Raw genomic sequence first — 27090 nt, 5'->3', positions numbered from 1 at the left:
GGGGGGGGGGGGCATTTACATGTATTGTTGTATACACTAGAGTTATCCTCACGAATCTTAAAGAAAATGAACGGCTGAAAATAAAAAGCCTCCCCAAGTGTAAATAGTCAATCGATAGGTCACTGTTAAGATATCCGCTTCCACATACCGACATCTCATATAACTAAAATACATACGTTTTTTGCACTTGATGGATATCAGTATCAGGTACTATCATCTCTTGTCACTAAAAGCTGTCTGACAACAAATTTATATATGGATTTAAGTAGGATATAAGCTAAATATTGGCAAGCGGTCATTTTGGACATAATGAAGCCGTGGATTTGATAAATCTGGATTTTGTGGATTTAAGTCATAAATCTGGGATTCACTTGATGCTTGCTAGAAAATTTGTGATAGTAGAGTAATGGATTATCGCCTTGGCGTTGCAGAGAATTTAACACACACAGATAAAGGAGAAGAAGTAAATAGGAGGAGACACCTCATTTTTTTTACGTGGAAAACCCTTGAAATGGGGAAAAAACAAGGGGCTTAGCCAAGTTAAAATAATTCACTATGAATGATGAGTACACAGGTTCATTCCTCTCATAAATTAAGGAAGATAGAAATACAAAATTGTATAACTATAATCTGGACATTGTTCTTAGCGGCAACTGGTTGCAATGATCATTATTGATTGTTGTAGAGATAGTAGTCTATCGTGAGTGTTATAGATGATTGTTCCAGAAGCGTTGATTGGCCAAAAAAACCGTAGTAAACAGTTGCAGGAGCTGTGAATCACATAAAACATAGTGGCAAATATAAATGATGTCTGAAGGCCGTTGGGGCCAGAGTCGGAAGGTGCACGACCTGTGAACTACATAGGGCTTAGGGGCAAATATGAATGATATTCGTAGGTCGCGAGGGCCGGAATCGGTAGTTGCATGAGCTGATGACCGCATTGGTCGTTTGGGTGAGTGTGAATGACGTTCGTAGGTCATGGGGCTCAAAGTCGAGGCTGCATGAGTTGTGAACCACGTAGGTCGTAAGAATGAGTATGAATGACGTTCGTAGGCCATGGGGGTTGAAGTCAGGAGATGCGCGAGCTATGAACCACATAGACGATAAAGACAAGTATGAATGACGTTCATAGGCCGTGTGAGTCGAAGTTGAGAGCTGCACGAGTTGTTAACCACGCAGGTCATTGTTGACACATAGACCGTAGTGATGAGCTCATGTCACACGACGATGACTGACGACGTCTGGTTGGTGGTTATCGACGATGATTAGTGGTGATCAATGGTGAATGTCGACAGTGGCTGACGGCAATCGACAGGTGTCGATGACGGCCGATGGTGGTCTACGATGGTCGAGAAGCTGACGATAATCGACGGGTGTCGATGACGACCGATGGGGGTCGACGACTGTCGGGAAGCTGACGGCAATCGACGGGTGTCGATGACGGCCGATGGCGGTCGACGACGGTTGGGAAGGTGTTGGACTTCAGCTTCTTCTCAGTGCTTTCAGTTCTCTCTGAAGCTTCTATTTATAATATTATAAGTGTCATTAATGCATGAGCATGAATCATTTTGATCAGACTGTCCAAAGAGATACCTCTAATCAAACAACGTTTATGGACATTTGAGGATGTTAATGATGTCAGAATTGTACAATCTTGGGCTCGTTGGATTTGTCTTGTCGAGACGCTCGATTTGACTATAAAATTGCAAGATTCGACACCCATTTGACCTTCTAAATGTGTTAAAAAATCATTCAATATTGGTTTAATGACTTGATTTAGGCTTGATTTGACTTGATTGGAATGACTTTAATAGCATTAGGTTCGTCTCATCAAGTCAGTCAGTTTAACTATAAGTTTGTTGAAATCGGAGCTCTCGATGAAATTTTATAAAAAGTTTGAACATTCATTGCTCAAAATATTATCTCGAGATTTGTGTTATGCTTTGAGATTTGTGACAGATAATGAAAATTTGTTAGCGGTGTATCAGTTGCCACCCTATTTCGGACGAGATCATTTTTTTCGTCCGAAAATGTCAAGATCCGGAGCCTTTTTTATTGTTGTTGTTGTGTATATGTATGCCTTTATGTTACCTTACTTTATTACCTCTAGCATAAGAAAAATTTATATCCTTAAGATACGAAGTGCTTAATATAAGATCAATTATTAGTGTTCTTCATCTTCATGTTGGGGAGTGCGGTTCGAATCCCAGCTAAGATAGAAAAATTTTTACCTGGTTGGATCGTCTGGCGCGCAGCCCGCTCGAAGTTGAAAAGACGCTGGTCTTGGCCCGCCAGGTCGAGCAGAAACTGGGAATCTGAAGCGTACGGGGAAGGCGTGCTGCAAAAAATTTAAGAAGTGGCGCATTTCATTAAAGAGAATATGATAAGTTTTTTTTTAATAATTAGTATTTAATAGCTGCACTTTTTTAGCCTATAAATACGTTTAAAGGAGATGGCGGAGAGTGAGATGTGGTGTAGAATTGGTGCCATGCGTTGTTGTGGAGCATTGGAGCGTCGAGGCTGGGAGATGCAGCGATGCATCTTGTGGTGGCGGTGCATCGTGGTGAAGTGTGTCGCATTTGGGCATCGCAGCAACGTGATGTATTGCGGCAATGCGATGCATCGAGGAGATGCGTTGCATCGGAGCGTTGCGGCGACGTGACGCATTGTGGCGGGGCATCGTGACAATGCGATGTGTTGTGACGGTGCGTAGGTGCGATGCATTGTGATGGAGCTTTGCGTCGACGTGTTGAAGTGAAGCATCACGGCAGGGCGTTGCAGTGATACGATGCATTGCAGCGATGCGTAACGGTGATGCATTGTGGCGGAGCGTCAGGGCGACCCGAAGCATTGCGACAGTGCGTCACGACGATGCATAGTGGTGGAGCGTCGTAGTGACAAGATGCTTTGCGACAGTGCTCACGGCGATGCACCATAGCGACGCGTTGCTGCAAAGAGTTGCAATGAAGAATTGCAACAAAAAGTTGAGGTGAAAAATTGCTGCACATAGTTGAGGTGAATAACTGTGGCACAGAGTTGAGATGAAAAATTGCGACACAGATTTATGGTCAGAGTTGCAGGGAAGAGCTGCAACTAAGAGGAAAGTAGTCCCCGCCCTGTGTAGCAAGCAAGCAATGAGATCTTTTTTTCCGTTGTGACGAAGAGGAAAGTTGTCATTATTCTGTGTAGCAAGCAAGTTACAGAATCTTTTTTCTCGTTGGAGTCGTGCATTCCGCAGGACATTCTCGTGTTGATCTTGCACATTTATTCAAGAAATGTAATTTTCCTGTTGCGCTTTAGCATAAATATTTTCATGTTCATGTGTTGGTGATATCTGGATGCCCCCTAATGATCATCTAAAATATTTGGGTTTTGGGGAGGCAATGTCAACTCTACTTGAAGATGAGCAAATTTGTTGTTGCTCTTGTACAAGTATATGTTGGTCTTTGTAGCATTTTTTATCATTTGATGTGATTTTTATAGATGCTGCTAATGTATTTCGTTGTTTCTTCAACGGCTGTTGTCGTTTCTTAATTGTGCAAAATTCTGCAATTAAAGTTAACACAAAAGATTTTTATAAAATGAAGAATCATGTATCTTTTGTGGTTCTTGTCTTCTTGGGTTGCGCCCTCTCAGACCTATGTCTTATTGAAGCTTGAACCGATACCTTCTAAGGCTCATAGCCTACTGAGGTTTTTCAGTGAATACCCTCTTGGGTTTGTCTTCCAGCGCATGGTAGTTTCTTATTGGGTTTGCCTTTTGAGCTTTACTTCCAGGGGCATGGTTGAAAGGATAATCAATTGAGGATGTATGACCAGTTCTTAGTTGTATAATCGGAGATGCTCGATGGTACAAACCCGTAACAAAGTCATATGAAATCCACTGAGGATGGTTGGCCTATCCAAAGTTGTTGGTCAGAGCTTTTGCTTGACGGCCGTAACCTGTTATGGAAGAGCTGCGTGGGTCGAAGTCGAGAGCTGCACGAGCTGTAAACCACGAAGTCGTTGTTGACACATGGACTGTAGTGATGTGTTCATGTCCCACGACGATGAATGACAGTGTCTGGTTGGTGGTGATTGACGATGATTGATGGTGACGGTCAATAGTGGCTGACGGTGATCAACGGGTGTCGATGACGACCGATGGTGGTTGACGATGGTCGGGATCGTGCTGGACTTCAGTTCCTTCTCAAAGCTTCTAGCTTTTTCCGAAGCTTCAAGTCTCTCCCCTCATGTGAGGGATGAGAGTCTATTTATAGTGTTTTGGGTGTCATTAATGAACATGAATCATTTTAATCAGACGGTCCGAGAGCTTCCTCCGATCAAACAACGTTTAATAGACATTTGAGTATCTTCATGATGTTGGAATTGCACAATCTTGGGCTTGTTGGATTTGTCTTGTCGAGACGCTCGATTTGACTATAAACTTGTTAGATTCGACACCCGTTTGATCTTCCAAATGTGTTAAAAAATATTCAAAGAATGGTTTAATGACTTGATCTAGGCTTGATTTTACTTGGATTAGAATGACTTTAATATCATTAGGTTTCTCTCATTGAGCCGGTCAGTTTGACTATAAGTTTGTTGAAATCAGAACTCTGGATGAATTTTTATCAAGGTTTGAACATACATTGCTCAAAATATTGTCTCGAGATTAGTGTCATGCTTCGAGATTCGTGTCGAATAATGACAATTTGTTGGTGGTATATCATTACTAAATCCCGCAAATCAGCGAATTTACGGGATTTGCGATGCAAGGAAGGACATGTGAGAACAATGTAATATATTAAACCTTGCCAAATACTTTTACTAGATTTACAAGATTTATTAAATCTATTGCTAGACAGTTCTTTGGACATGATTTTGTAAATCCGAATTTACCAGATTTACTAAATCCTAATAACTTAAATCTAATTCATTGCGAGACAACCTCTAAAAGGGTTACATTCGTTTTGAAGATTGAAATTGGAAGAGAAATGATGAAGAAATAAGAGGATTGTATTGGTAAAGAGGGAGAGATTTTATACAAGATTTTTTAGCACTAACAATTATATTCACTAAATTGCAAGAAAAAATATTTGCATGGAGTATAACTTAAGGAGGAACTCGTTCACAGCATCAACATACAATCGCCCATTAAGCTTTCATTTTCAAAAAAAATATATTTGTCAATTTAAGTTTAGGAAAATTCACATAAGTGCCACACAATACTTACATATTTAAATATCCAACGCCTAAACATTGATATTTGTATTTATACAATTTTACTTAGACATGAAAACATGAATTTTAAATTTTTAAAGTTGGTGATAGTAATTATATATATTATATTTTTTTTAAATCGTCAGAAGCTATTATATGAGCCTACAACCACTCCTAATGTGTCTAAGAATTCGAGTACCACATTCTGAAGGCCAAATGTGTCAGAGAGGATTCAAACCCCAGGAGTCTTATACCAAAATAAACCCAAAAAGATTAATATTACATATATACCCTATCCAATTCTCCAGGTTGAAACATGCTGGGGGAGTCAATGCCATGTGGCTGATGGGTTGAAAATTGGCTAACCAAGTGAATGAAATAGGGAATTATGAAAAAATGGGTGGTACATATCTAATATTAATGGTTTGGGTTTTATATATGAAAATTAATGAGATCATTTATGCAAACCCTCTTTAATCAGACCGTATTTTATGTGCAGACTTCTGATGCAGCTCTGCATACCATGAAGTTTATTCTTGAATTACTTTGAGATTATTTATGAATTATTTTGAATAATACTAAAATAAACCAGTGTTATCTTACTAGCGAGCCCGCATTCTCTCACTCCTCTGCCCTTCGGTCCTCTCTCTTCCCCCGCCATCAAGGAAAGAAAATCATCTGGACTAGTCTTTGCAAAAACCATGCAGACGCAGCCGCCTCGACCACCATCGCCGGAGCAACGACGGGAGCAGCAGCAGAACTACCGGGGCCAGCGGAATCCTCCTCCGTCGGATGCCGATGCTACGTCATTTCTGCTGTTGGCGGTCATCTTCGTGGCTTTCGCGATCGTAAGACATCCGATCTCAATTGATTTATGTTTCGTAGGGTTCAGTGCATGATGTGGCTATCCTATTTGAGAGACGAGCTGGATTTTTTGTGTCTGTATTGGAGGACCCATATTGGGTACTTCCAGATGATTAGGTTCTATGGAGGATGATAGACGAGGGACGTGCATTCTTGGATTTGTGTAATGTTTTTTGGTTTGTTTTTTGAAACTGCCGTGTCGTTCTCATTCAACAGTTGAACCCTATTTTTCTTAATTCAATCTATGCTGAGAACAAGAAAAAACAAATTTAACAAGAGCGTGCTTAATATTCTTTGTGAGAGGAGAGTACCATAACCCCTTTAATAGCAAGTTATACACACGCGGCGTGCTATTTGGCTTTGTATGCTTAGGTTAGGAGGGCTCAGCTCCCGGGTGTTTCCACAAACTTATTAGAATACATCAACTTGATTCGATGAAGTGAAGTCATTCGTTTGGATTTCTATTTGTATGACCAAATCACGGGAACGAAACATGAATAGCACAAAATGATCGTGGAGATGGAAGAGTTTGCTTGCCTTGCAATTATTGATCTTCCAGTCCTAACTCAAATTGATTGACCCAGGCTGGGTGAATCAAGTTGATTCAAATGGCTTCATTATGCAGGGAACTCCTTTGGATGATGTGAATTTTTTCAGTGAACTTTTTATGGCGGTCTCACTAGTGGAAATGGTAGTGATCGGGCTTCCATCACCATTGTGGTTGTTGGAGGATGGTTGTAGCTACTTTAAAGGCACAATTAGGAGCCAGAGAGTCTTGTCATTGCCCTCTTTATGAAATATAGTAAAAGGCATGATAATTGTAACTTTGATAGAGCATTTAAAAGATTCGTAATGGCACTGGGAAAAAAATTGAATATTGAAAAATGCTGCTGGGATTGTGTTTGCTTCTTGGATAGGCAATAAAGTTCTGTCATTTCTGTCATGTGAAGTAGATATACTTGGATTGTTTCATCATCGGTTGCATCAAGAGATAAGGAGAGTGATCATGGCAGTAACAACCAATCAGCAGCGGACGATTTAGAACTTACCACATTGATCTTTTTTTGATGTTGTTTGATAGATGATAATTTTTTGGTGGTCATTGGCCGATGATGATGGGTACATAAATCTCAACAAGCAACAATAGTAGTGTTCAATGCATTAAACGAGCTTAATAGGGGGACGAGGAAGACTATTTATTTTATAAAGAGCCATTATCTTTTTGTTCTTCATTGAGGCCTTGCCAAGCTACTTTTAACTAAGCATGCTATCTGGTTAATCTCGTCTTAAGATCAATGTTCGTCTTAAGTCTATGTAGAGTTTTTGAATAGTTGTTTTCTAGTCTATGCGGATTTCTATTGAGAATACTTCTTAACCACAGCCCGTGAGGATCTAAAATGTGGAGGGTTTGACCCACATATTTTCTTGAAGAGCGCTTATTTAATTCACTTTAACCCAAACTAGGAGGATCCTTAGGCGAAGTGATTTTGACTCGTGATACTTTTTGATTATTAGGTGTATTTCTTGAAGTGGTTGGTGCATGTTGGTGTTATTAAAGCTCAAAGTACAATGTGATTCAGAACGCTTTATTTTTGCTTCAAAGTCCAAAGCGTAAATTAAAATCGACATTTTTTTATGAACTAAAGTGCTAATAGTTTACATGCAATTATGAATGTATAAATAGCTTTATTAGCAATTATAATATATAAAGTATAACTTAAAAATTGATATAAACTCGAAAATAATGTAGTATAATTTCTAACTTGCAGACAAACATTGACGGAGAACTTACAAATTAAAACTTTAAACAATTTTTAATAGTTTACTGCAGCAGTCAAAAGTTAAAAAATTACAAAAAAAAAAGTACTCAAAAGAAAATCTAAATTTTACAGCATAAATAAACTAATAAAGTATCAAATTCTTAAAACAACTTAAATTAAATTAGAAGCTCTTTATTCCCTCTCTCTCTTTAAACTGCGAACTCACTAAACACTTTACTTCAACGCTTCAAAGTGCGCTTCAGCTAAGCGAAGCGGGTGTCATGTGCATCGTTTGGCTTTGCACGTGAAGTGCACTTTTAAAAATATTGGTGCATGCTTTTTAGAAGGATTGAAGATGTTGATTCCTTTGACCACATCTTTTTCAACCTCATGACTCACATATGCTTATATCCATGTTAATAAGAGTCTGAGAGGATCCAAAATATTGAGGGTGGACCTCTCTTCTACTTTTAAGACTTTGGCGGACTCTCATCGGAGAAGCTTTAACCCAAGCCATGAGTTATTTTTAGGCAAAGGAACTTTACTTATATATGTCACATAAGTCAAAGAAACAATGTTTATGTGGAGGATTTATCTTTATTAGCCGTGTAGATTAAGTAGTGGCTTAATCCACAATCAACTTAAATCAATTCAAATCTCTGAGAATTAATTTAATACTATAACTTTCCTTATCCTATCAGTTTATTTTTTAAAAGAATAAGCAGACATTTTACTTTGGTTTCTTTCTCTAGGGCTAATATCATGTGGTCTCTTGGTTCATACCAATGCTTTGCTCAAGCCCCATATATACACATTTGAAAAATATATAGTGATATTTGAGCATTTCTCCTCACAAATATTGAGGAAAATTTTAAAAGCCAAGAAGGTAGAGACAACACTATAACCCTTCCCATTATAGACTTTTAATGGAATATAGATGGTTAATTAAAAAAAGATGAGGAGAATTCATGGAAAATGAAAAGGTGATATTTTAGACTTCTTAAATAAATATATAAAAAGGGGAGCATTACTGAGTTTCCACAAAATTTCATCTAATCAACATTAATCTCAAGACAAGCATGAACGTTGACCAGGTTGTAGGATCCCACGTGAATCTTGAAACATCTGGAAAGGTTTCATGTTTTGTAAATTCTCAAACTAGATAGATCAAAGGAATTCCTTTTATTTGTTTAAATAACATTCTTTGTTCTATTTTTTCCCCTATTTTATTTCTCTAGCAAGATTCAAGTCATGGCTTATCCCCATTCTTGTCGGTTGTGGTGATGAGCAGAGGATTTATTCTTGACAAACCAAACAAAATTGAAAGGGAAGATGGGTTGCCACACACTTGCCTGTACAATGATGCTTGCCACTTGATATTGCGTTGTTTTTTTGTTACCAAATTTTTCTAAATGATGTCATGGACATGCATGCAACCAACACTAATCGAGCTCCATAGCAATGTCGGGTGATTATTTTTACTTCTCTCCTATAAGTGACAATCATTTAGTGCGGCTATTGCCTCCCTTGCATCATATTATGATGGCTAGATATTGAATCTCTCCTCCAATATGGTGGCATTGTATTTTTTGTTGTTGTTTTGCTTGTTGCACTTGCTTTCCATTGCCACAATAGGGGAGTTGAATTGCTCCATTTAATTGCATGCATCAAGTTCGACCCTAATTATGTCCAACAACTTTACTGTGATGGCATCTTTGCTTTCATCTTCATTCACAAGGGCTTTCTATGGTGCTATATGTAATATTCTTACTAAGGAAACTCCCTTATGAAACTAGCTCAATCATTTCATGTTGATAGACGCCAATCAAATGACTACAAGGTGCATTTACAATGACATTATGGCATGGAGCATGACTATTCACCAAAGGTCTTTAACAAACATGTTTGACTCTATCTTAAATAGCCTATGGTTGTGTTTTAGGAATAGAATTCCATGCGAGTATTTTAATTTATTATCATTATCTCTAAATTTAGATTCACTTTTTCATCACAATTTAACTTAAGTCTTGAAAAATGTTACGTTCTTCAAAGGGATCCATAATTCATTCATACTAGTTCGGAAACACAGTGGATTCTTAATTAAATCTTCATTTTTTTTTCATGAAAGAATCCTTATTTTAATTAAATCTTCATTTTTATATATGTGTGGGGATCCAATATTATTTATTATATATATATATATATATTATTCTTTTTCAAAAGGAAATCCGTATTTGGCAGAGGCCCAAATACCGATTTCCCATGCGCTAGGCCCCATGATGAGAGCCTGCGCCATGTGCCTAAATATTAAAGAACCCAACGCCACTGGGGATCGAACCCGTGACCTGAGGGGACTTACAGTGAACCCCGCCAACCAACAGGCCACGACTTGCGGCACATTATTTATATCTTATTATTACTGTTTTTATTTATATTTTAACATTTTTAGATTTATTCTGTGTGCGTGTGTGTTTGTGTAGATAGATGCATGATATTCTTAAGAATATTTGTGTGTGTTTAGACTTGTCTGTGACCTTATTTTTGTGCGTATGTTTCCTTTTGTCACAACTCAAGTAATTGTGAGGCCATCTTAGACTGTTTTGATGTTACAGATGCTACATTTGGGGTAATGGACGGTGAATTTAGCATATTGTTTTTATTTAAACAGGACATTTCGAATAAATTTCTTGTCTTTGCCATTGTAGTAGCATTTGATTGGGAAACTTGTGGATAACATATGGGGTTCAACACCTGGAATGTAAGGAGTTAAATTAGGTTTACATGTATAATTGATGTGTGTAGATTAAGATGGCATATAATTTGATCTAGCAATAATAAATATTTGTTTTATCTGACTGTTATGAAAATTTGAATTCGACAGTGAAAAGATATTTTATTAAAGCAGTTATTCTTATTTTTCATAAGCTGGTTATCATCTTCTCTTTTGAAACACTATTGTTTTGATTCCTGCATTTTTGATAATTCTATTGAAGTTTATTAATTATTAAGTTTTAATCATATCATACACGATGACACCTTCGACATTATTCTCAACAAACGGGAGTTATTCTGTATTACATCGAGTGCTATTGAAGTTTATTAATTATTAAGCTTTAATCATATCATTCGCGATGACACGTACAAATTTTTCTTTCGACGTCGTTCTCAACAAACGGGAGTTATTTTGTATTACATCAAGTCCTATTGAAGTTTATTAATTATTAAGCTTTAATCATATCATTTGCGATGACATGTATAGATTTTTCTTTCGACGTCGTTCTCAACAAATGGGAGTTATTCTGTATTACATCAAGTCCCCGAGGGTCATGTTGGTGCATACTGGAGGGGTGGTGCTTTATTGAATTCAATCACTAGTCCAGGTTTTCTCATTTAGAGACATCTGATTATTAGATTTCTTTATTTAGATATGCTATTTGACTTATTGAATCTCTTGTTGTTGCTAGGCTTTCATCTGAAATTGCCACTAATCACCCAATTTGAGCCCATCCAAGTGACCATTCAAACAGATCTGGTATATGTTTTATTTTTCTATTTTTACTATTTTGTTTATTTCATGAAAGGAATTAGAAGGAATGTCAGTTATATGTTGCTTTGATGCATTCCTTTTGAAATTTAATCTATTCTATTCAAGGTGTTTGATTCTTCCTTCTCCAAATTTGTTTTTCATTAAAAATTATCTAGTATTAATATTATTTACCTCTTTACTTTGAGTTGATAGGTAAGAGATATTCCTTGTGGAACAAAAGGTGGAGTAATGATCAGCTTTGATAAAATAGAGGTGCCCTTTATTTTCCTTTTTAAATTAATGCATGGAGCTATGAAAGTATTGTGTGTATAGTTTTGCTGCGTTAATAACACCTTTAGGTTCTAATAAGTCAATTCTGTACTGAGCAGGTCGTGAATCGCCTTAATAAGGGACATGTATATGACACTCTTCTGAATTATGGTGTAAACTATGATAAGACATGGATATATGATAAGATTCATCACGAGATCAATCAATTCTGTAGTTCTCATACTCTGCAACAAGTATATATTGATATGTTCGATCAAGTAAGTAAACTTTTCTTTAATAGCATAAGTGGTTGTTTGGTTCATTGATATATTTTAAGCAATTTTGGATTGTAAGCAGATGCCACCTGTTTATTTCTCTACAATCTTTAAATAACAATTTTGTAAATGGTGTTTTAAGTTCTGTTTTTATAACATACAAATGACGGCTAAACTTGATGACTTGTTGGTGTTAGTTTCTTTGATGTTTAAAATGAAAGACAAAAAGAAAGAACTTTCCAAATCATCAATGACATTTCTAAATAATTATACATTATTAAGATAAATTTGAATTAAGCACGCAAAATTTGATTCACGACACTACATCTACATATGCTGACCTCCAAATGTGATTCATAATTTGAACTTTGTTCAATGCAACTACAATAAAGGCTGGCAGACACTAACTTTCACTAGAAGAAGTTGAACATCTTTGCCTCATCACTTATTTTGCCAAACTGACTGTCCTAATGCATCGAAAAACCCAAAATGGTCCTAGAAGACCTCTCATATTGCTTGAAGCAAGGAGAGTGAAAATTTACCTTGCGCAAGAAAGAAAATTCACAAAGGAGTTTGCACACAAATACTCTCTCATACGTATACACAAACATTCATACATACATGCGCAAATAAAGTAATAATAATAAGAATTAGTAATTGATAAAATTGTTATTATTAATTTTTAAAAATATGAATAATGGGGTAACTTGCATGCCCCATGTTTCCCAAAAAAAAGGGGCGCTGCTAAAGTAACTTGCTCATACTGTAATTGTTGATTTGCAAGAACCTTTATCTAGGTTGTCTGCCCGCTGGCCACCTCTTGTTTTGAAGTAAAAAATGTGTATGTTAATGCCTTCCTAACCATCTCTCAAGTCCTCTTTTCTCCCATCACCTAACTGCCTTCCTCCACCCTCTTTCTCTCTCTTGCGGTCGTGCTCTCCATGTCTTTCCTCTTCCCATGAACGGTTGCTAGCTACATCATCTTGCATTATCTTGATAATCATTTTTGTTGACGTGTGGGGAGTATATGTTGCCTGTTTTCTTTTTCTTGTTTTGGCATAATATACATGAAGCCTACTTTTTCATGTGATCCAATCATCATCCACGTTTTTTTTGACATATTAAGAATGCCCGATATATTTAATTGGTACCTTTTTCATAGTTGGTGATGTGGAAGCATTATGGAAATCTTCATAAAAAAATTAAGTAAAAATAATTTGAGACGAAAATTAAAAAAGTAGCAATAAATTGAAAAAAATGTGGAAAACACAAACAAAATAAACATATATAGTATGCTATAAGATGGGCGAAAAGAAATTAAAAAAGAACAAAATTTATTTGATCGAATCAACTTGCTAATGAGCATGAAAGAGCATCTCATTACTTTGTTACGATCCAAACTAATTTTCCACAAAAAAATTAGGAGGTTAATTAAATAACACAACACAAATATATAAAGATAAACACCTACAATTTGAGAGGTAGATCTCTCTCAAATCCTAAAATTCAAGAGGTAGAAAATCTCTCCCAAACCTAATCCTAAGACTCAAGACAACAATCTTCTACATAATCCCAATCGTTAACTTATTAGCTCTACTTATAATAAACAATAATAAATGAAAAATGACTAAGTTGCCCTTAGGCTAATGAAATCTAAACTGCTCTTAGGCTAATAAAGATTAAATTGTACTTAGGTGCAATCATAACATTACTCCCCTTCCAAAAAAACATCTTGTCCTTAAGGTGAAAAACTGTTGTTTCCTAAACAACTCATCCACCATCTTATCGATCCCTAAACAACTGGTGAATATTGGTGCCCCAAACAACTCATCCGCCATCTTTAAGTCAATCCTGATGAATATTGCTGCCCCAAACAACTCATCCACCATCTTATCGATCCCTAAAATCTTTACCAACTTTGTATCATGTCTCTTCCTTGATAGTCTTCAGTGTCACCAACGTCTTGCACAAATTGTGTCACCATGAAAAACAACAATCTTGTCTCTCTTCTGAATACTCTATAGTGTCCAAATCAGTCCCTTAAAAACTCCCTCTCTCTTCTCCATCTGTCTCGTTCCCATTGTTACTTCTGAATTGCCTTCCGCATGGAAGGCTCGTGTAGCAAAAGACACTGACACAGTTGGAGGCAACCCTTCGTCGGGGTCCCTCCCACTGTGATTTTCTATTCGAGCCCAAAATTTTTCGAAGCAATCTTCTCCAACTTTGAATCGTACACCATCTTATTTTGCATGTTGTCACTTGTTCCAAACCTCATGTTGTGCTGCTCGAATCCATGCTTGACTCCTTTGTTTGATCATGTTTGCTTCTGTTTGTTTGAGCCGTTCGAATGTCACACCATTTCTTCGAAGTGATGATGTTTAAGTTTGCTCTTGATTTCCTTGCTCAATATCGCAGCTCTTAGTCTGCCTAAAGTAGCGATGGTGCCCTGATGTCACACGAATCCTTCTAGTTGTTGCTACTCATGTTCGTTCCTGTTGATCACGCTACTGGCGAAAGCGGTTTGATGTGAAACTCTATGATTTTTTTTCATCATTTCTTTCAGGGTCACGAATCTCCGCTCGAACCGTCCCTCAATGGATGAGAAACACTCCTCTATAAACAAGAAACACTTATTTATTTCAAATTTTTTGTGACAACTCTTTCTTTAATTTCTTCTCTAGAACTTCTATTTTCTTAGCTGTCATTAATTATTTCAGGATGATTTTTTATTACATGGGTAGAAATATTGAATGATGAAATCCCACTGTGGTTTTCCCAGGTTAGCTAAAATGAAGCCAAATCACGACTGTCACAATATGCAGTCACAAAATTGTGCGTCTCTGACAACGATTCCGTTGGCGGCTTTCCAGCTAGCCCTTATCGCGATCATGAAAGTATGCGAGGGAGATCCTATACGCCGCGATTGGTTAGTGTATGTTGTGATCTCAGTTGGCTTTCCTACTAGATCAAGTCACGACTGTATCGTTTGGGCACTTCATCGCTTTCCACCCAGATTGATCTCGATTGTATCGTGGGATTCGGTCACGAAGGCTTGCACGCCATGATCCCCTCAACTGCAGTGCGACATTCAATCATGAAGGAGTTCAGTATGTCGCAATCCGTTCATCCTCTTCCCAGGAGCTCTACTTGCGACTATATCACATGGCTCAGTCATGAAAGCGATGCACGATTAGGTCTTCCCAACACCTTTATATCGCAGTCCCTTCAATTGTCCTCCCAAATTGCTCGGATCACGACTATTTCGCGAAGCTAGGTCACGAACGAATGTGGCTGCGATTTTTAAGTTGTTCTCCTTGAAATCGATCACTCTGATACGATTTGATACGATCTAAACTAATTATCCATAGAAATTAGTGCAAAGCAATTTTCTTTTTTTTACTATTTCAAAACAACGCAAATACAAAGATAAACACTTACATTTTGAGAAGTAGGTGATATTCTCCCAAATTCTATAATTTGAGAGGTAAGAAATCTCTCCAAGCCCTAATCCTAAGTTTCAAAAACCCAATGTCATGCATACCTCACCCTAAACTTGTTAGGGTCTATTTATACTAAACTCTTATAAATAATAAAAGACTAAATTGCCTTTAGGCCACCCCCAAATATTGCTTGTCCTCTAGATTAGAAAAAGTGAGGGTATTCCTTTTCCTCCACCACCGCCGTCTCTGTTTTTTCATCTCATTTCTCCTTGTCACACACTATGAGAACTTATAATGTTCTATCATTGCGATGGTGTCCTAGGATAAACTTGTCCTCACTCCGAAAACACAACCCCTTGGCCCATTTCTCCTAAATCTGTCTTTGTAACACACTTGAGTGTCACTCTCGGTCGTGACTCATGATTCTCTGAACTTCAACCATTTGAGCTTTTTGTATCGTTGTGGTTGTCGTAGTTCGGTATGGTGCTCCACCTATGTTGCTCCTATTAGTTTGTTCGGTGACATTATGATCTTTAACCAACTGCACTACTTTCATAATTTCTCCCAAGTCTCGTGATCTCAGCGGTCGAAGTGTTGCACGTATGTCGGGCTTTAAACACTTCATGAATTTCCCTTTCAATACAACTTCAAAAGTTCTCCTCAGTCATCACAACAAGAGCTCAAATCTCTCATTGTACACTATGACAGTTCCATCCCAAGTCAATGCAAAGAATTGCTCGTGTAGGTCTCATTCCCAAATGACTTGGAATAAACAATCTTTAAATTCTTCCCACGAGCTGATCGGGCATTTAGTCTTAATCCACTGAAATCATGCTAGGGTTTTCCCCTTTAAACATAATATTGCCTCCATGAGCTTCTCCTCCCAATTTAGCACATTCACTGCAAAATATCGCTCCACTCAGTAAACCCATCAATGTGCATCTTTCCCCTCAAAGATCGACATTTTCAATTTCCTAACCCTAGCATTTGAGCCCTAACTTCCTCTCCCTTCGCTATTTTCCCCCGTGTATCTATGCTAATATTCCCTTTGATCATAGACATTTCCTATCCTTGCTTCTCTTCTTTCTTCTTTGTGATCCTCCATACCCCTTGCATAACCTCTCTCCGTATTTCGGCCCAACCGCCTCCATAAAAAATCTCTAATCTAAACCCCATCGGAGCCCTAGTGATGGTTCTATCTAATCTTTTCCCTTTCGATTTAACTAATGAATCTACGAGCAACCCTTAAGTAGGGTTTGCAAACACAACCGCCACTGGGTCTTGGATTTCATCTCAATAAGCTTCCTCAGCATCTTCTCCAAGCTCTCAGATCGGCTCTCAAAACTTCCTTCTATGGAGGAGAACATTTTCTCCATCCTGAATTTAATTTGGCTCATCTCTTCTTCCCATTTCTTCTCCAAAATCTCTACTTTTTAGGCCTCCATTCCTCTAGAATGGGTTTTGATCACGGAGGAGGAATTGATGTATGTTAACATCTCGTTGGTGGCTACTGCGTGAGGTCATAAGCCGTCTTCGATTAGATTTGCATTTGTACACTTAATAGCTTTGATCTCATTATTGCTTCGATCCACACTATATCGAGGGGTGAGTTGATGAAGTCGTTTATCCACCGCAGGGGTATGTCGCGATGTCTCCAATCGCGACAATTTCGAGAGGTGAGGTCACACAAAGCATCATCTATATGCTGCAACCCTTACCGCGCCGTGATTCGATGCTTTGCACACCGCGGTCCTGTAGTTCCGTCTCATCTAGCTCAATCGCAACTATAAGGGTCATGCACTATCCCGTCGTCGACTTCCATGTTGACTATATTCGCAATTGTATCACAATGTTCAGGGTCCTTGTACGCAACGATCCATACGCCGCGACCCTTATGTGTACTCCTAGCTAGATGGAATCACGACTTTACCATGACTACAAATACACACGATCTCGACGTTGCTTCCTGCCGCAATCCGATCCTTTCTTGGCTTCATAGGCGTGATCTGATGATACCTTCCCAGGCCCGATCCCTTTGTTGGTTTGCAACTATATTGCAAGATTCAATCACAAAGGATACTCTTGCAAAATTCCTATGAAAGCATTGCGTTCTTCTCAAAATCCAATGCTCTAATACCACTTGATATGATCTGACGTAGGAATTGATATGATTTTTCACAGAGATTAGTGTACAATTTATTTTTTATTTCAGAAACACCAAACAACACAATACAAATACATAAAGATAAACACCACAATTTGAGGATCGCCGAATCCTACAATTCGAGAGATAGACGATCTCTGCCAAATCCTACAATTCAAGAGGTAAGCGATCTCTTCCAAACCCTAACCCTAAGACTTGACAGAACTATCTTTTGCATAACCCTAACCCTAAATATATTAGCTATATTTATACTAAACAATAATAAATGACAAATTATCAAATTGTCTTTGGGCTAATAAAAACTAAATTATCCGTAGGTGTCATCATAACATACTTCCTCACATACAACAAACTAAAATGGAACATGAAAATGACTTGCATGATGCCTCAATTTCTATACGTAAATTATTGCTTTTCATTACTTATCTAGGCATCAATTCGAACAAAATACGAAGATGATATCATTTCAATAATTCACCAAAACTTTAAGTCTTAGCACGTACTTTCAAGCCAACTCAAAAATGAATGTAAAATGAATCAACACAAGCCAAAACACGTGTAAATGATTAAATGTAATCATATGTGCATGATTCTAACGTTGTGTGAGCATTTCAATGGTAGGGTAGTCATCACTGGAAAAAGAAAAATTAAAATTAGATTAGTTTTGATATTATTAAACTTACATTATTGAGGGGGGGAATCAAGTCAAATCAAGCTATTTTGAAAATCATCTCAAAAAGTGAGCAAATCTATCCTTGTAATCAATCGCTCATCAAACATCTCACGAACACTTGAGTGAGTTGCAAGGGCCATATAGATGGCACGGTAGCTACTGGGACGCGCAAATACCCCCCTACCCCTTCTTATGCTATAGTGCGTCGATTTAAAGAGCTGTGGGAGCTTGATCCCGCGATTCTATCGTATGGACCAAACCAGTCCATACCTGAGAGGGCCAACCAACACTCCCACGTTGGTTTCACGCCTTCTTTCCATAGGAGACCCAATCCTAAGTATCTAGGGCTTATTTATGTGGGTCCTTTGTTTTAGGTTCACAATTTTTGTACGATTTTCTGTTAGGACAGCTGTCAGCATCCTGATTTTTCTCATCTTGAGTTGTATCCAAAGGTGAGAAAGTGCTACGGTTATAACTCGTTCCCTTTCCGTTGCAGTCCAGCCACCCCACCACAGCCCCATCTTCCCACCTACAAACCTCTAACACCTTACATCTACCCAACCTGTTGCTCACCACCAACTTCCCGTACATCCTACACAACCACCTTCCTTTCCTTTTGGGACTCACACCTAGTTGAGTTGAGTATTATGCCTCCTTATTTGTGTTGGTTGTAACTTTCTATTGTCCTTTTCAGTAATAATATTGGCTGTCTATTGTGGTTTTGGTTAACTCCACTATCAATATACTTTTAATTATTTATGATTTTTTGAATGAAATTGAAACTAAGAAACTAGGGAAAAAGAAAAATCTCAAGAAAAATATAGATACTTTTAGAAAAATTTAGAAGTTATTATTTTGAGCATTGTTAGGCTATCTACACTTATTTTTAGGTCATGAGTCCTATGGGTGTCCAATGCATAGTCTTTCTATATAGGTGGTAGAGTTGATAGGACTCACATTATAACATTGAATCAAACAATACCATGGCTTGCCAGCTAAATATTAATAGAAATTGTCATTATGTTCTTTATTTTATTTTATTTTTCTAAATCTTCAGATTGATGATAAAATGAAAGAAGCTCTTCAGATAGACTGCACACAATATGCTCCGGGGGTTGAAATTATAGGTGTTCGAGTTACAAAACCCAATATTCCTGCAGCTATTAAGCGCAATTTTGAACTTATGGAGGAGGAACGAACTAAGGTATGCATTTTTCTACAGTGGCTACCCACTGATTGTTGGGATAAGGTTGATGATTTGGCTATTCAATGAGACATGCTTTTTTTTTACTTTGCATTCTGCATTGCTATTTTAGCGGCTATTTTCTTTTGAGGTGCCGGAGTCATGTTTTCATTAATGAAAAATGTTTCAAGTCATTGATGCCATTTTTTAAATATTCAACTTTTCTCTTTCAGGGTCTTTTCTAACCATTGATTTGTTTGTTATTCTAGTTATTACTGTAATACAGTTGCCACCGAATATTATTCTATATTGATCTATATTTTAACTATTTATTTGCACCATGTTTATCCTTTTTTTTTCTGTTTATTTTGATCTTATTGTTAGATTGAAATATGACATTTAGACGTCTTTCATTTAAAAATGTGTGCGTTTCTAGACCTTTCTGCACTTTAAGAACTTGCACAACTATGCCAATACTTTCTTTGCTGTTTTTGAATGATAATTTGCTGCCTCGAGGACGTATATTAGTTAGCATATGTCATCTGTTTCAATTTTGACAATGTTTCTTATTTTACTAAATTCAATTGTTCGTTGTTTAAGTTCATGAAACTTTCCCTAAATTATTTTGGTGAGGCTAATTAGTGATGCTGATAGATTGTTAATTGAGAAATGTTATATGTCTTTAAACTAAATATCATTTGCTAAGGCTAATTAATGATGATGATAAATTGTTAATTTAGAAATGTCATCTGAATATAAGTAAATGTTCATCCCGCCATCATCATCGCCATCTTCATCTTTTCTTTTTCTTTTTCTTTTTCATTAATATAATGATGCATGATGCCTTAAGATTTAGGAGTTACTAATAAAGGTTCATGATAAGATGAGTAAAACACAATAGTTTGGCTAAGTAGATAGTCCCAATTTTAACCATTCTGGATTATAGCTAAAACAACAAAGTCCTGATTTCACAATTCTAATGTCCGTGATAGTGCAAAACAAAATGTCCTGATTTTGCAATCTTCAAAATTCAGCTACAATGACCTAATCACATGCTTGCAGCCCCAAGGAAATAGTTCTATGGTGGATCCTGTGTACAAGGAAACAAAATATCACAAAGAGGGGGCATATTATTGCTTACAGGAATACACTAAGATAGGAGAACATAGAGGATCTATCTCGTGTTGAAACAGAGGTTTGTTAATAACTAATCCATGTAATCCAATTGGAGTAGAACCAAATCATCTTATAGTCTAAGCAATAAATCCAATCAAGCAATTGAACCTTAGATATTAAAGCACTCATCTCTTTCTTGTAGGTATGTTGCATCAAAATAAATTAGAATAAAAGAAAACTACGAAATAAAGTAGCTAAGTTACATCAAAAAGTAGAATGTTGATTTGCTCATATCAACTCTCCCCTCAGACATTTCTATTAAGTATAAACTTTGTTGCTTGGTTTGTCTGGAATAATTCGGTGAATTAAGCATTTGATATTCATTATCAAACTTATTAATCACCTACCTTTTCTTCTGTTATATTCCAAACATTAGTACGAAATGATGATGAAAATTTAAAATGATTAAACCACATAGATGTGCTGGTGCTTTATTGGGTGGTTAGCCTCTTTGAGGAAACTAACTTTAATGGCTTAAAAATTAGCTGTGATAAATTATGCACTTCTGATATTGATTTGGTAGTTGAGATTTTAGAATTCTGAGTTTTTTTAAATCATCATTATCAAATCATTTATAATATTAATAACGTTCAACTTCTCCAAAAGTTCCTTTTTTTAAATCTTTTGCTAAAGAAATCAAGAATAGAAAACAACAGTGGTCTCAAGAACAAAGAATAGAGAAGTTTGATTCTTGGAGATAATTTTATTAGCAACTTATCATCAACTTTAGCCAGCATGATTCAATTTTATAAGCACCACCATCTACTCGGATACAACCCTGGAATAGGGAGGATAGCTTCAAATTGGAATCTGGAATCTGAAAACAACAAAAACTGAACCCTATGACCAGAAAATAACAATTTATAGACTTTTATTGGAGGAAAAAAAGGAAATAAGTAAAGAAGGAAATTCCCACACAAAAGAAAGGGGTGGGAATGCAAGAATAATCCAGAACATAGCCGTTAAAGACTTCCCATATGGAAAAGAGCACGTAAGGAAGGGATAGGAGTGGCGGTAGTCTCACCCCGTATAGAAGTTGCGAGAACTCCCCGCGGTCCAATAGACGGGTTTATCCTGTGGGAATTATTGCTCTGCCGGCTGAACCGGCTGGTGCCTGTAGCGCCCGCGTCAGTCGTATGTTTATTTTTGGAACATTGGCCTAGCTTGGATGGCTCCAAAAATGTGTGCATTGATTGTTTGGAAAATTACTCAAGTGAGAAGGTTAAAAGTCTTGTCATGAAGCTTAGATTCACTAGAAAGGATCTTAAAGTATGGTAAAAGCATTCACATGCCATCAAACTTGGGGAGAGAGATTCAATGATTGATTATCTTAGTGATATTGAAATCATTTTTTAATTAAGTTTAACATCCTCCCGGGATCTTATAGATTATGAAAATAGTAGAAATGTTGAATGGGGATATAGTTTAATGGATGTTTGGTCTATTTTAACTCGAAAAAGGGTGAGAAACTTTGTTTTGGCTAGGTCAACTCAAATGGGAGTCTGCCTGATTGGACTTAGGGAAGGTTTGAATCCTTTAAGTTGAGGGTATGAGAGAAGGCATCAGGCTAAGCCCACCAAGGCTAAAGCCTAGTCAAACTTATTACAAAAATAAGGTCAATAATGGCTCCTTGTTTCTTATTTTATTATATGTCAGAAAAGTACTGTAGTCTTTCTTTTATCTCATCTCTTAAAATATTAATAACAACGTTAAAATTAAAATTTTAAAAAGATTTTTGGATCCATAACTTGCCTTTAGCCATGATTCATCCAAATCTCTTTATGCTTTAAATCTCGATTGTTTTGGTGAAATCTCTTTTTTCCTGTCCTAGTTGTAATCTTCAGGGAAAGATGTCATTTTTTTTTTCATTTTTTTAATGATATTTCTAGTTTCTATCACAAGTTGAATCAAATTAGATTGAATTATGACATCGACTTTCCTAAGTGTTTGCTTTCTCTAAAATATTTTTTTATTGTCAGATTTATATATATATATTTTTTGGGAAATTTACAGATATACCACACTACTCTCATACATATATACCACACTACTCTCATTTTATTTACATATCTAACACCCAAAGTTTGATATTTACACTTATAACACATTGGTGTCATAAAGATATGCATGAAGTGGTGCATTTCACTTTTATGAGGTAGCAATGGTATTTTGTGATGTTAAAAAATTGAGTGGTATGAACGTAAATATGAATGTTTAGGTGCTAGAAATATGAATGTTTAGGTGCGGTGCTAGATATGTAAATGCATAAGAATTATGTGGTATGTATGTAAATGCCCCTATATTTTGATAAATGGTGAAATTATCACTCATTTTTTAATGTAATAGGCTCTGGTCCTTTGGATATAGCTTTGTCTAGGTGATTTTTTTTATTCTAGCAAAGATTCCAACCAAAATTTTTCCGTCTTATTTTGGCTTTAGGATTTTCATAGACTATCTTGTGTTACATCCCCTTTGGATGATTCTTATTTGTTCTTTAAGTGTAGATTTTCCTTACATATTTGGACTTGTCCTTGTGGTTTCGTATAATTTTGTTGCACTCAAATATGCCTTCTCTTGATGGAGAAATTGTTTTTAGCGCTTACAATGCTAAAACATTTAAGAGGTTTTCTTGCTCTGGACTCCTTTGAACATTTAGAATGAAAATAACAGCATACGCTTTTCTAATACCATCAGGGAGGATAAAAAGTTCACTTGTGCGCTTGATTTCAGACATATTTTTGTTGGAATCTGCTTTTGAGAATAAAGTATCTAATCTTACAGAAAAGCATAAACTTAAACTTTCCAGAATTGCCTCAAAATTCTTTTAGAGCTACTCTTTAATTTTATTTTCTCAGCTTTTTATGTTATTTTTTGTTATTTTTTTTTCTTAAAGCTCTTTTTTGTACTCTTTTCCTTTCCATTAGTGTGAAGGAATTCCCAATGTTTCCATTAAAGAAAATCAATTTCTAACTGAGGTTTAGATTCATAATTAATTTTAAACCTGGTTTTGAGTGTTGGTGAATTCTAGCTTCTAGATTCATGAACATATTTCAATGTAGGTGTATATTTAGATTCATCGAAATTAGATGTAGTTTATATTATAACTTCAAAACATCTTTTGCTTTTAAAAAATCATAAAAAGATTGTTAACGAGCTCTAGTATTTTCAACGGGACGCTTTCAACCATATTTGATTATTGTGTTGGTGTGGATTCCATACCCTTTAATCTTTGTAGGGGATGCTAAAATTTCTTTACAAGAGTACTAAGTACAAGTGTAATATTTCTTGATATCCACAGCCATGCATAAAGCCTCGTGTAATATTTTTTTATAAATTACAAGCTAATTCATTCTTTATTTCAAGTATTAAACATTTAATGAAGCAAATAATGAAAACATAATAATCTAGAGGCTAGTACTATTTAATTACAATACCTATAAATCTTTGGTTGTATTCATAGTAATCATAATTACTTTATAATTGTTAAATGGATCATGCATTTGATCCCTATAAAGCAAAATATTTTCAATTAAATTTATATTTCATATTAGCTATGTAGATTTAGCAGCAACACATCAACAACTATATTGAACATGCCAATTAATTTTGATTTATTGCTTTCAACACTTTGAGTTACAAATATTATAACATTAAAAAAATATATCTTTTAAATAAGCCAATTTCATTGTTCTTTAAGATTATATCTTCCATCAAATATAAAATATAATTCTAATCCTCATGATAGTCATGTTGCAGTTCTTAGAGCCATAACTTAAATGATTTTGTTTACATTAAACCTTTTTTGTTTTGTTAATTAACTTAATTGTTATGCACTATTTTGTGTTGACATGATTATAAAATTTTGGGTTCTAATCACCAAATTTGATTTAGGATCTCTTATGTCCCAAGATTTATTAATACAAATCTTGAATGGAGAAGGCGAGGGTAAGCCAAAGGAGAAGCTGATACGGTGGCAATAAAAATGTGATGCTGGAAGCTTAAATTTAGTGACCTTTGGAATTCATCTATACATAGTGCTGCAATCACATGCCAGCAGACCTAAAAATTTGCAACTGGTGATTCTTTAGAGGACCATGTATAGAACGAAATAATTCTGCTGAGGATCCCTTTTAGAATATGACAAACTAGGTGCAGATTGTGCTTGACAAAGACGCTTGCCCGAATGAAAATGCAGAGGACTGACCTTGTGTTAAAATTGAGGTTTGGGAACAAGTAAATCAGAGAATCCGATGAAAACTAACTGATTGATTTGCTGAAAAATAAATGCAATGTTAAAGTAATGTTTTGTATTTTGAATATTTTAGAATTGTTTGGGTTCCGTATAAAATAAAGGTTGGACGTTGTATTTTTTTTTATTTTGTTTCAATAAAAATAAGTTCAATGTCAAATAGATCCATTAAGATCAACAACAACAATGGCAACTGGCGGGTGACGGTTGTAGGCTAGTGGTGGACGATGATACGCAGTATGTGGCATCAAACAATGATGACAGGCGGCAACATTGTTTTACACAAAATTATGTATTTGAAATTTGCCCAAATTCAACGAATTTCAAATATGTGAAAAATGAACTGATAATGAATTCCAAATACATTGGAATTTTACACTGCATTTATTTTTCTTGTGATCAAGCTCTTGAATCTTTAAAACCTCCGCAAAAGGAATCTGATGTACTGCTTTTACTGCCTACCAATTGGCCCCTAAATCTACTTATCTTAAATCTATGCGGTAAAACTTTATCAACCAAGAGAATCAGTATTAGTGAAATCTGAAATTAAGTTATAACAAAATCCAACTCAAAATGATTTGCTCATCTCAATGCTTTCATCCTACATTTGTGACCAGCATAAATTCTGTTGTTTGCATCAATTAGCCTTGTGCTTATCCTAACATAATTCATGTAGTGATAAAAGAGGTATTAAAATCTTGGTCATTTACATGCATACCAACCAATTCTTATGTATTTAAATATCTAACGCTTAAACTTTACTTTTATGAGTTACACCACCCAAATCTTTCATATCACATCAAAAATAGTACTATTTCAACTTTTAAAAAGTGAAGTACACACTTTCATGCTTAGGTACGGTGGCATATATGCAAAAATTGCAGTCTAGGTGTTAGATATGTAAATACATTTGAATGAAGTGGTATATATGTAAATCTTACCAAAATCTTTCGTGCAAGTCTCAACACATAACTTGTATGGTTCTACTTTTGGGTTCATTCCCATAGGCTTTGATCGCCATAGAAGCACAAAAGGTTGCAGAGAAGGAAGCTGAGACCCAAAAGAAGATAGCTTTATCCGAAGCAGAGAAGAATGCCCAAGTTAGCAAAATTCTCATGGAGCAGAAATTAATGGAAAAGGACAGCTTAAAACAGCAAGAGGCTATCGAAAATGAAATGTACATTGCTCGTGAAAAAAACCAAGCAGACGCAAGTTTTTACAGGTAAGTAATATATATACATACAGACCACCCGAAACTTGCTATTTACAAATCAACCACCCACTTCCATCCATTTTTCAAATTCTCACTCAAATATCAAAATGCCATTTTTTTCATTTTTATCAAATTCTCAATATTTTGATTGTGGCACTTGTAATTACATCGGTTATGTAGTTAAAAAAAAAATTACCAAAGTGTTTAATTTGTAAATGTCAATATTTCGGGGGGTCTCTATATAATTATCTCTTTATATATACATTCTAGTTGATGCTGAGGGTTTTTTTTTGTTATATAACATAGGGTGCTGAGGGAAGCAGAGGCTAATAAACTGAAGCTTACACCCGAGTTTCTCGAGCTCAAATTCATTGAAGCCATTGCAAACAACTCAAAAATCTTCTTTGGGGACAAGGCTACGATTTTTTCTGGCTTTATTTATTCACTCTCCAAATTAGTTGGCATCAGGCAATATTTAACTGTTTTTTTCTTATTGCAGGTTCCCAACATGGTCTTTGATCAGAGGATTCTTGGTAATTTTCTTAATGGATTCCCCAAGCAAGAACTCTGAGAGTTGGTCTGGATTTCAACATGGTATGAAGATGGATAGCTTTTTTTAATAAAACACACCTGCATGTTCTTTGTTGTCGCCGAACGCATCGAAGGGATTTTAGTTGGATTTAACCTTAATCAAACCAAATGTTCTGATGGATTTAACCCTTTTGCATTTGATAAAGCCGGGTTGTAGCAAGCACCCCTTTAGAATTACATGATTTATTTTATTTTATTTTATTTTGTTCTTTAACAGATTGCTTGTCACATTAAAAATATCACTCTTAAACTTCTGAAAAGTGAAATATATTTTTGCATCCTTGGAATGTATGTAAAATTGAAGTTTAGGTGTTAGATATATAAATAAATAGGAATTAAATGGTATTTATGTGTGTACTTATTCGTCACTACGAGTATAGATATACTTAAGCTTTGTACTTATTCGTCAATCGCCATCTATGCTTTTACTTCTTAAAAACTCTTGTGTTCTGTATTATTCAAATTTATTCTTGGTAAATGCATGGTCATGATCTGTGCTCTTTAT

General features: G+C 36.0%; 1 protein-coding gene across 1 annotated transcript; it reads left to right on the top strand.

Moving 5' to 3' along the window:
• The first annotated feature begins 5803 nt into the window (after positions 1-5803).
• On the top strand, positions 5804-26778 carry LOC110032022 (erlin-2-B). The gene is made up of 9 exons (XM_020735525.1): positions 5804-6049; positions 11085-11205; positions 11290-11357; positions 11565-11624; positions 11741-11899; positions 19231-19377; positions 25789-26003; positions 26301-26409; positions 26494-26778. The coding sequence occupies exons 1-9, from the start codon at positions 5903-5905 to the stop codon at positions 26563-26565; spliced, it is 1098 nt and encodes a 365-aa protein (XP_020591184.1). The 5' UTR covers positions 5804-5902; the 3' UTR covers positions 26566-26778.
• Positions 26779-27090: the final 312 nt, after the last annotated feature.

The sequence above is a fragment of the Phalaenopsis equestris genome, unplaced genomic scaffold (genome assembly GCF_001263595.1).
Source record: "Phalaenopsis equestris unplaced genomic scaffold, ASM126359v1 Scaffold000873, whole genome shotgun sequence".
Taxonomy (NCBI): domain Eukaryota; kingdom Viridiplantae; phylum Streptophyta; class Magnoliopsida; order Asparagales; family Orchidaceae; genus Phalaenopsis; species Phalaenopsis equestris.
Note: the sequence above shows the minus strand (reverse complement) of the source record. Positions and strands in the feature narration are given on the sequence as shown.

Bases quoted from the DNA above. Each gene is read 5' to 3' on its own strand.
- LOC110032022 (XM_020735525.1), top strand. From the start codon at position 5,903: ATGCAGACGCAGCCGCCTCGACCACCATCGCCGGAGCAACGACGGGAG. The intron at 6,050-11,084 runs GTAAGACATCCG...TGACATGTATAG, and splicing joins TCTTCGTGGCTTTCGCGATC to ATTTTTCTTTCGACGTCGTT. The intron at 19,378-25,788 runs GTATGCATTTTT...TCATTCCCATAG, and splicing joins TGGAGGAGGAACGAACTAAG to GCTTTGATCGCCATAGAAGC.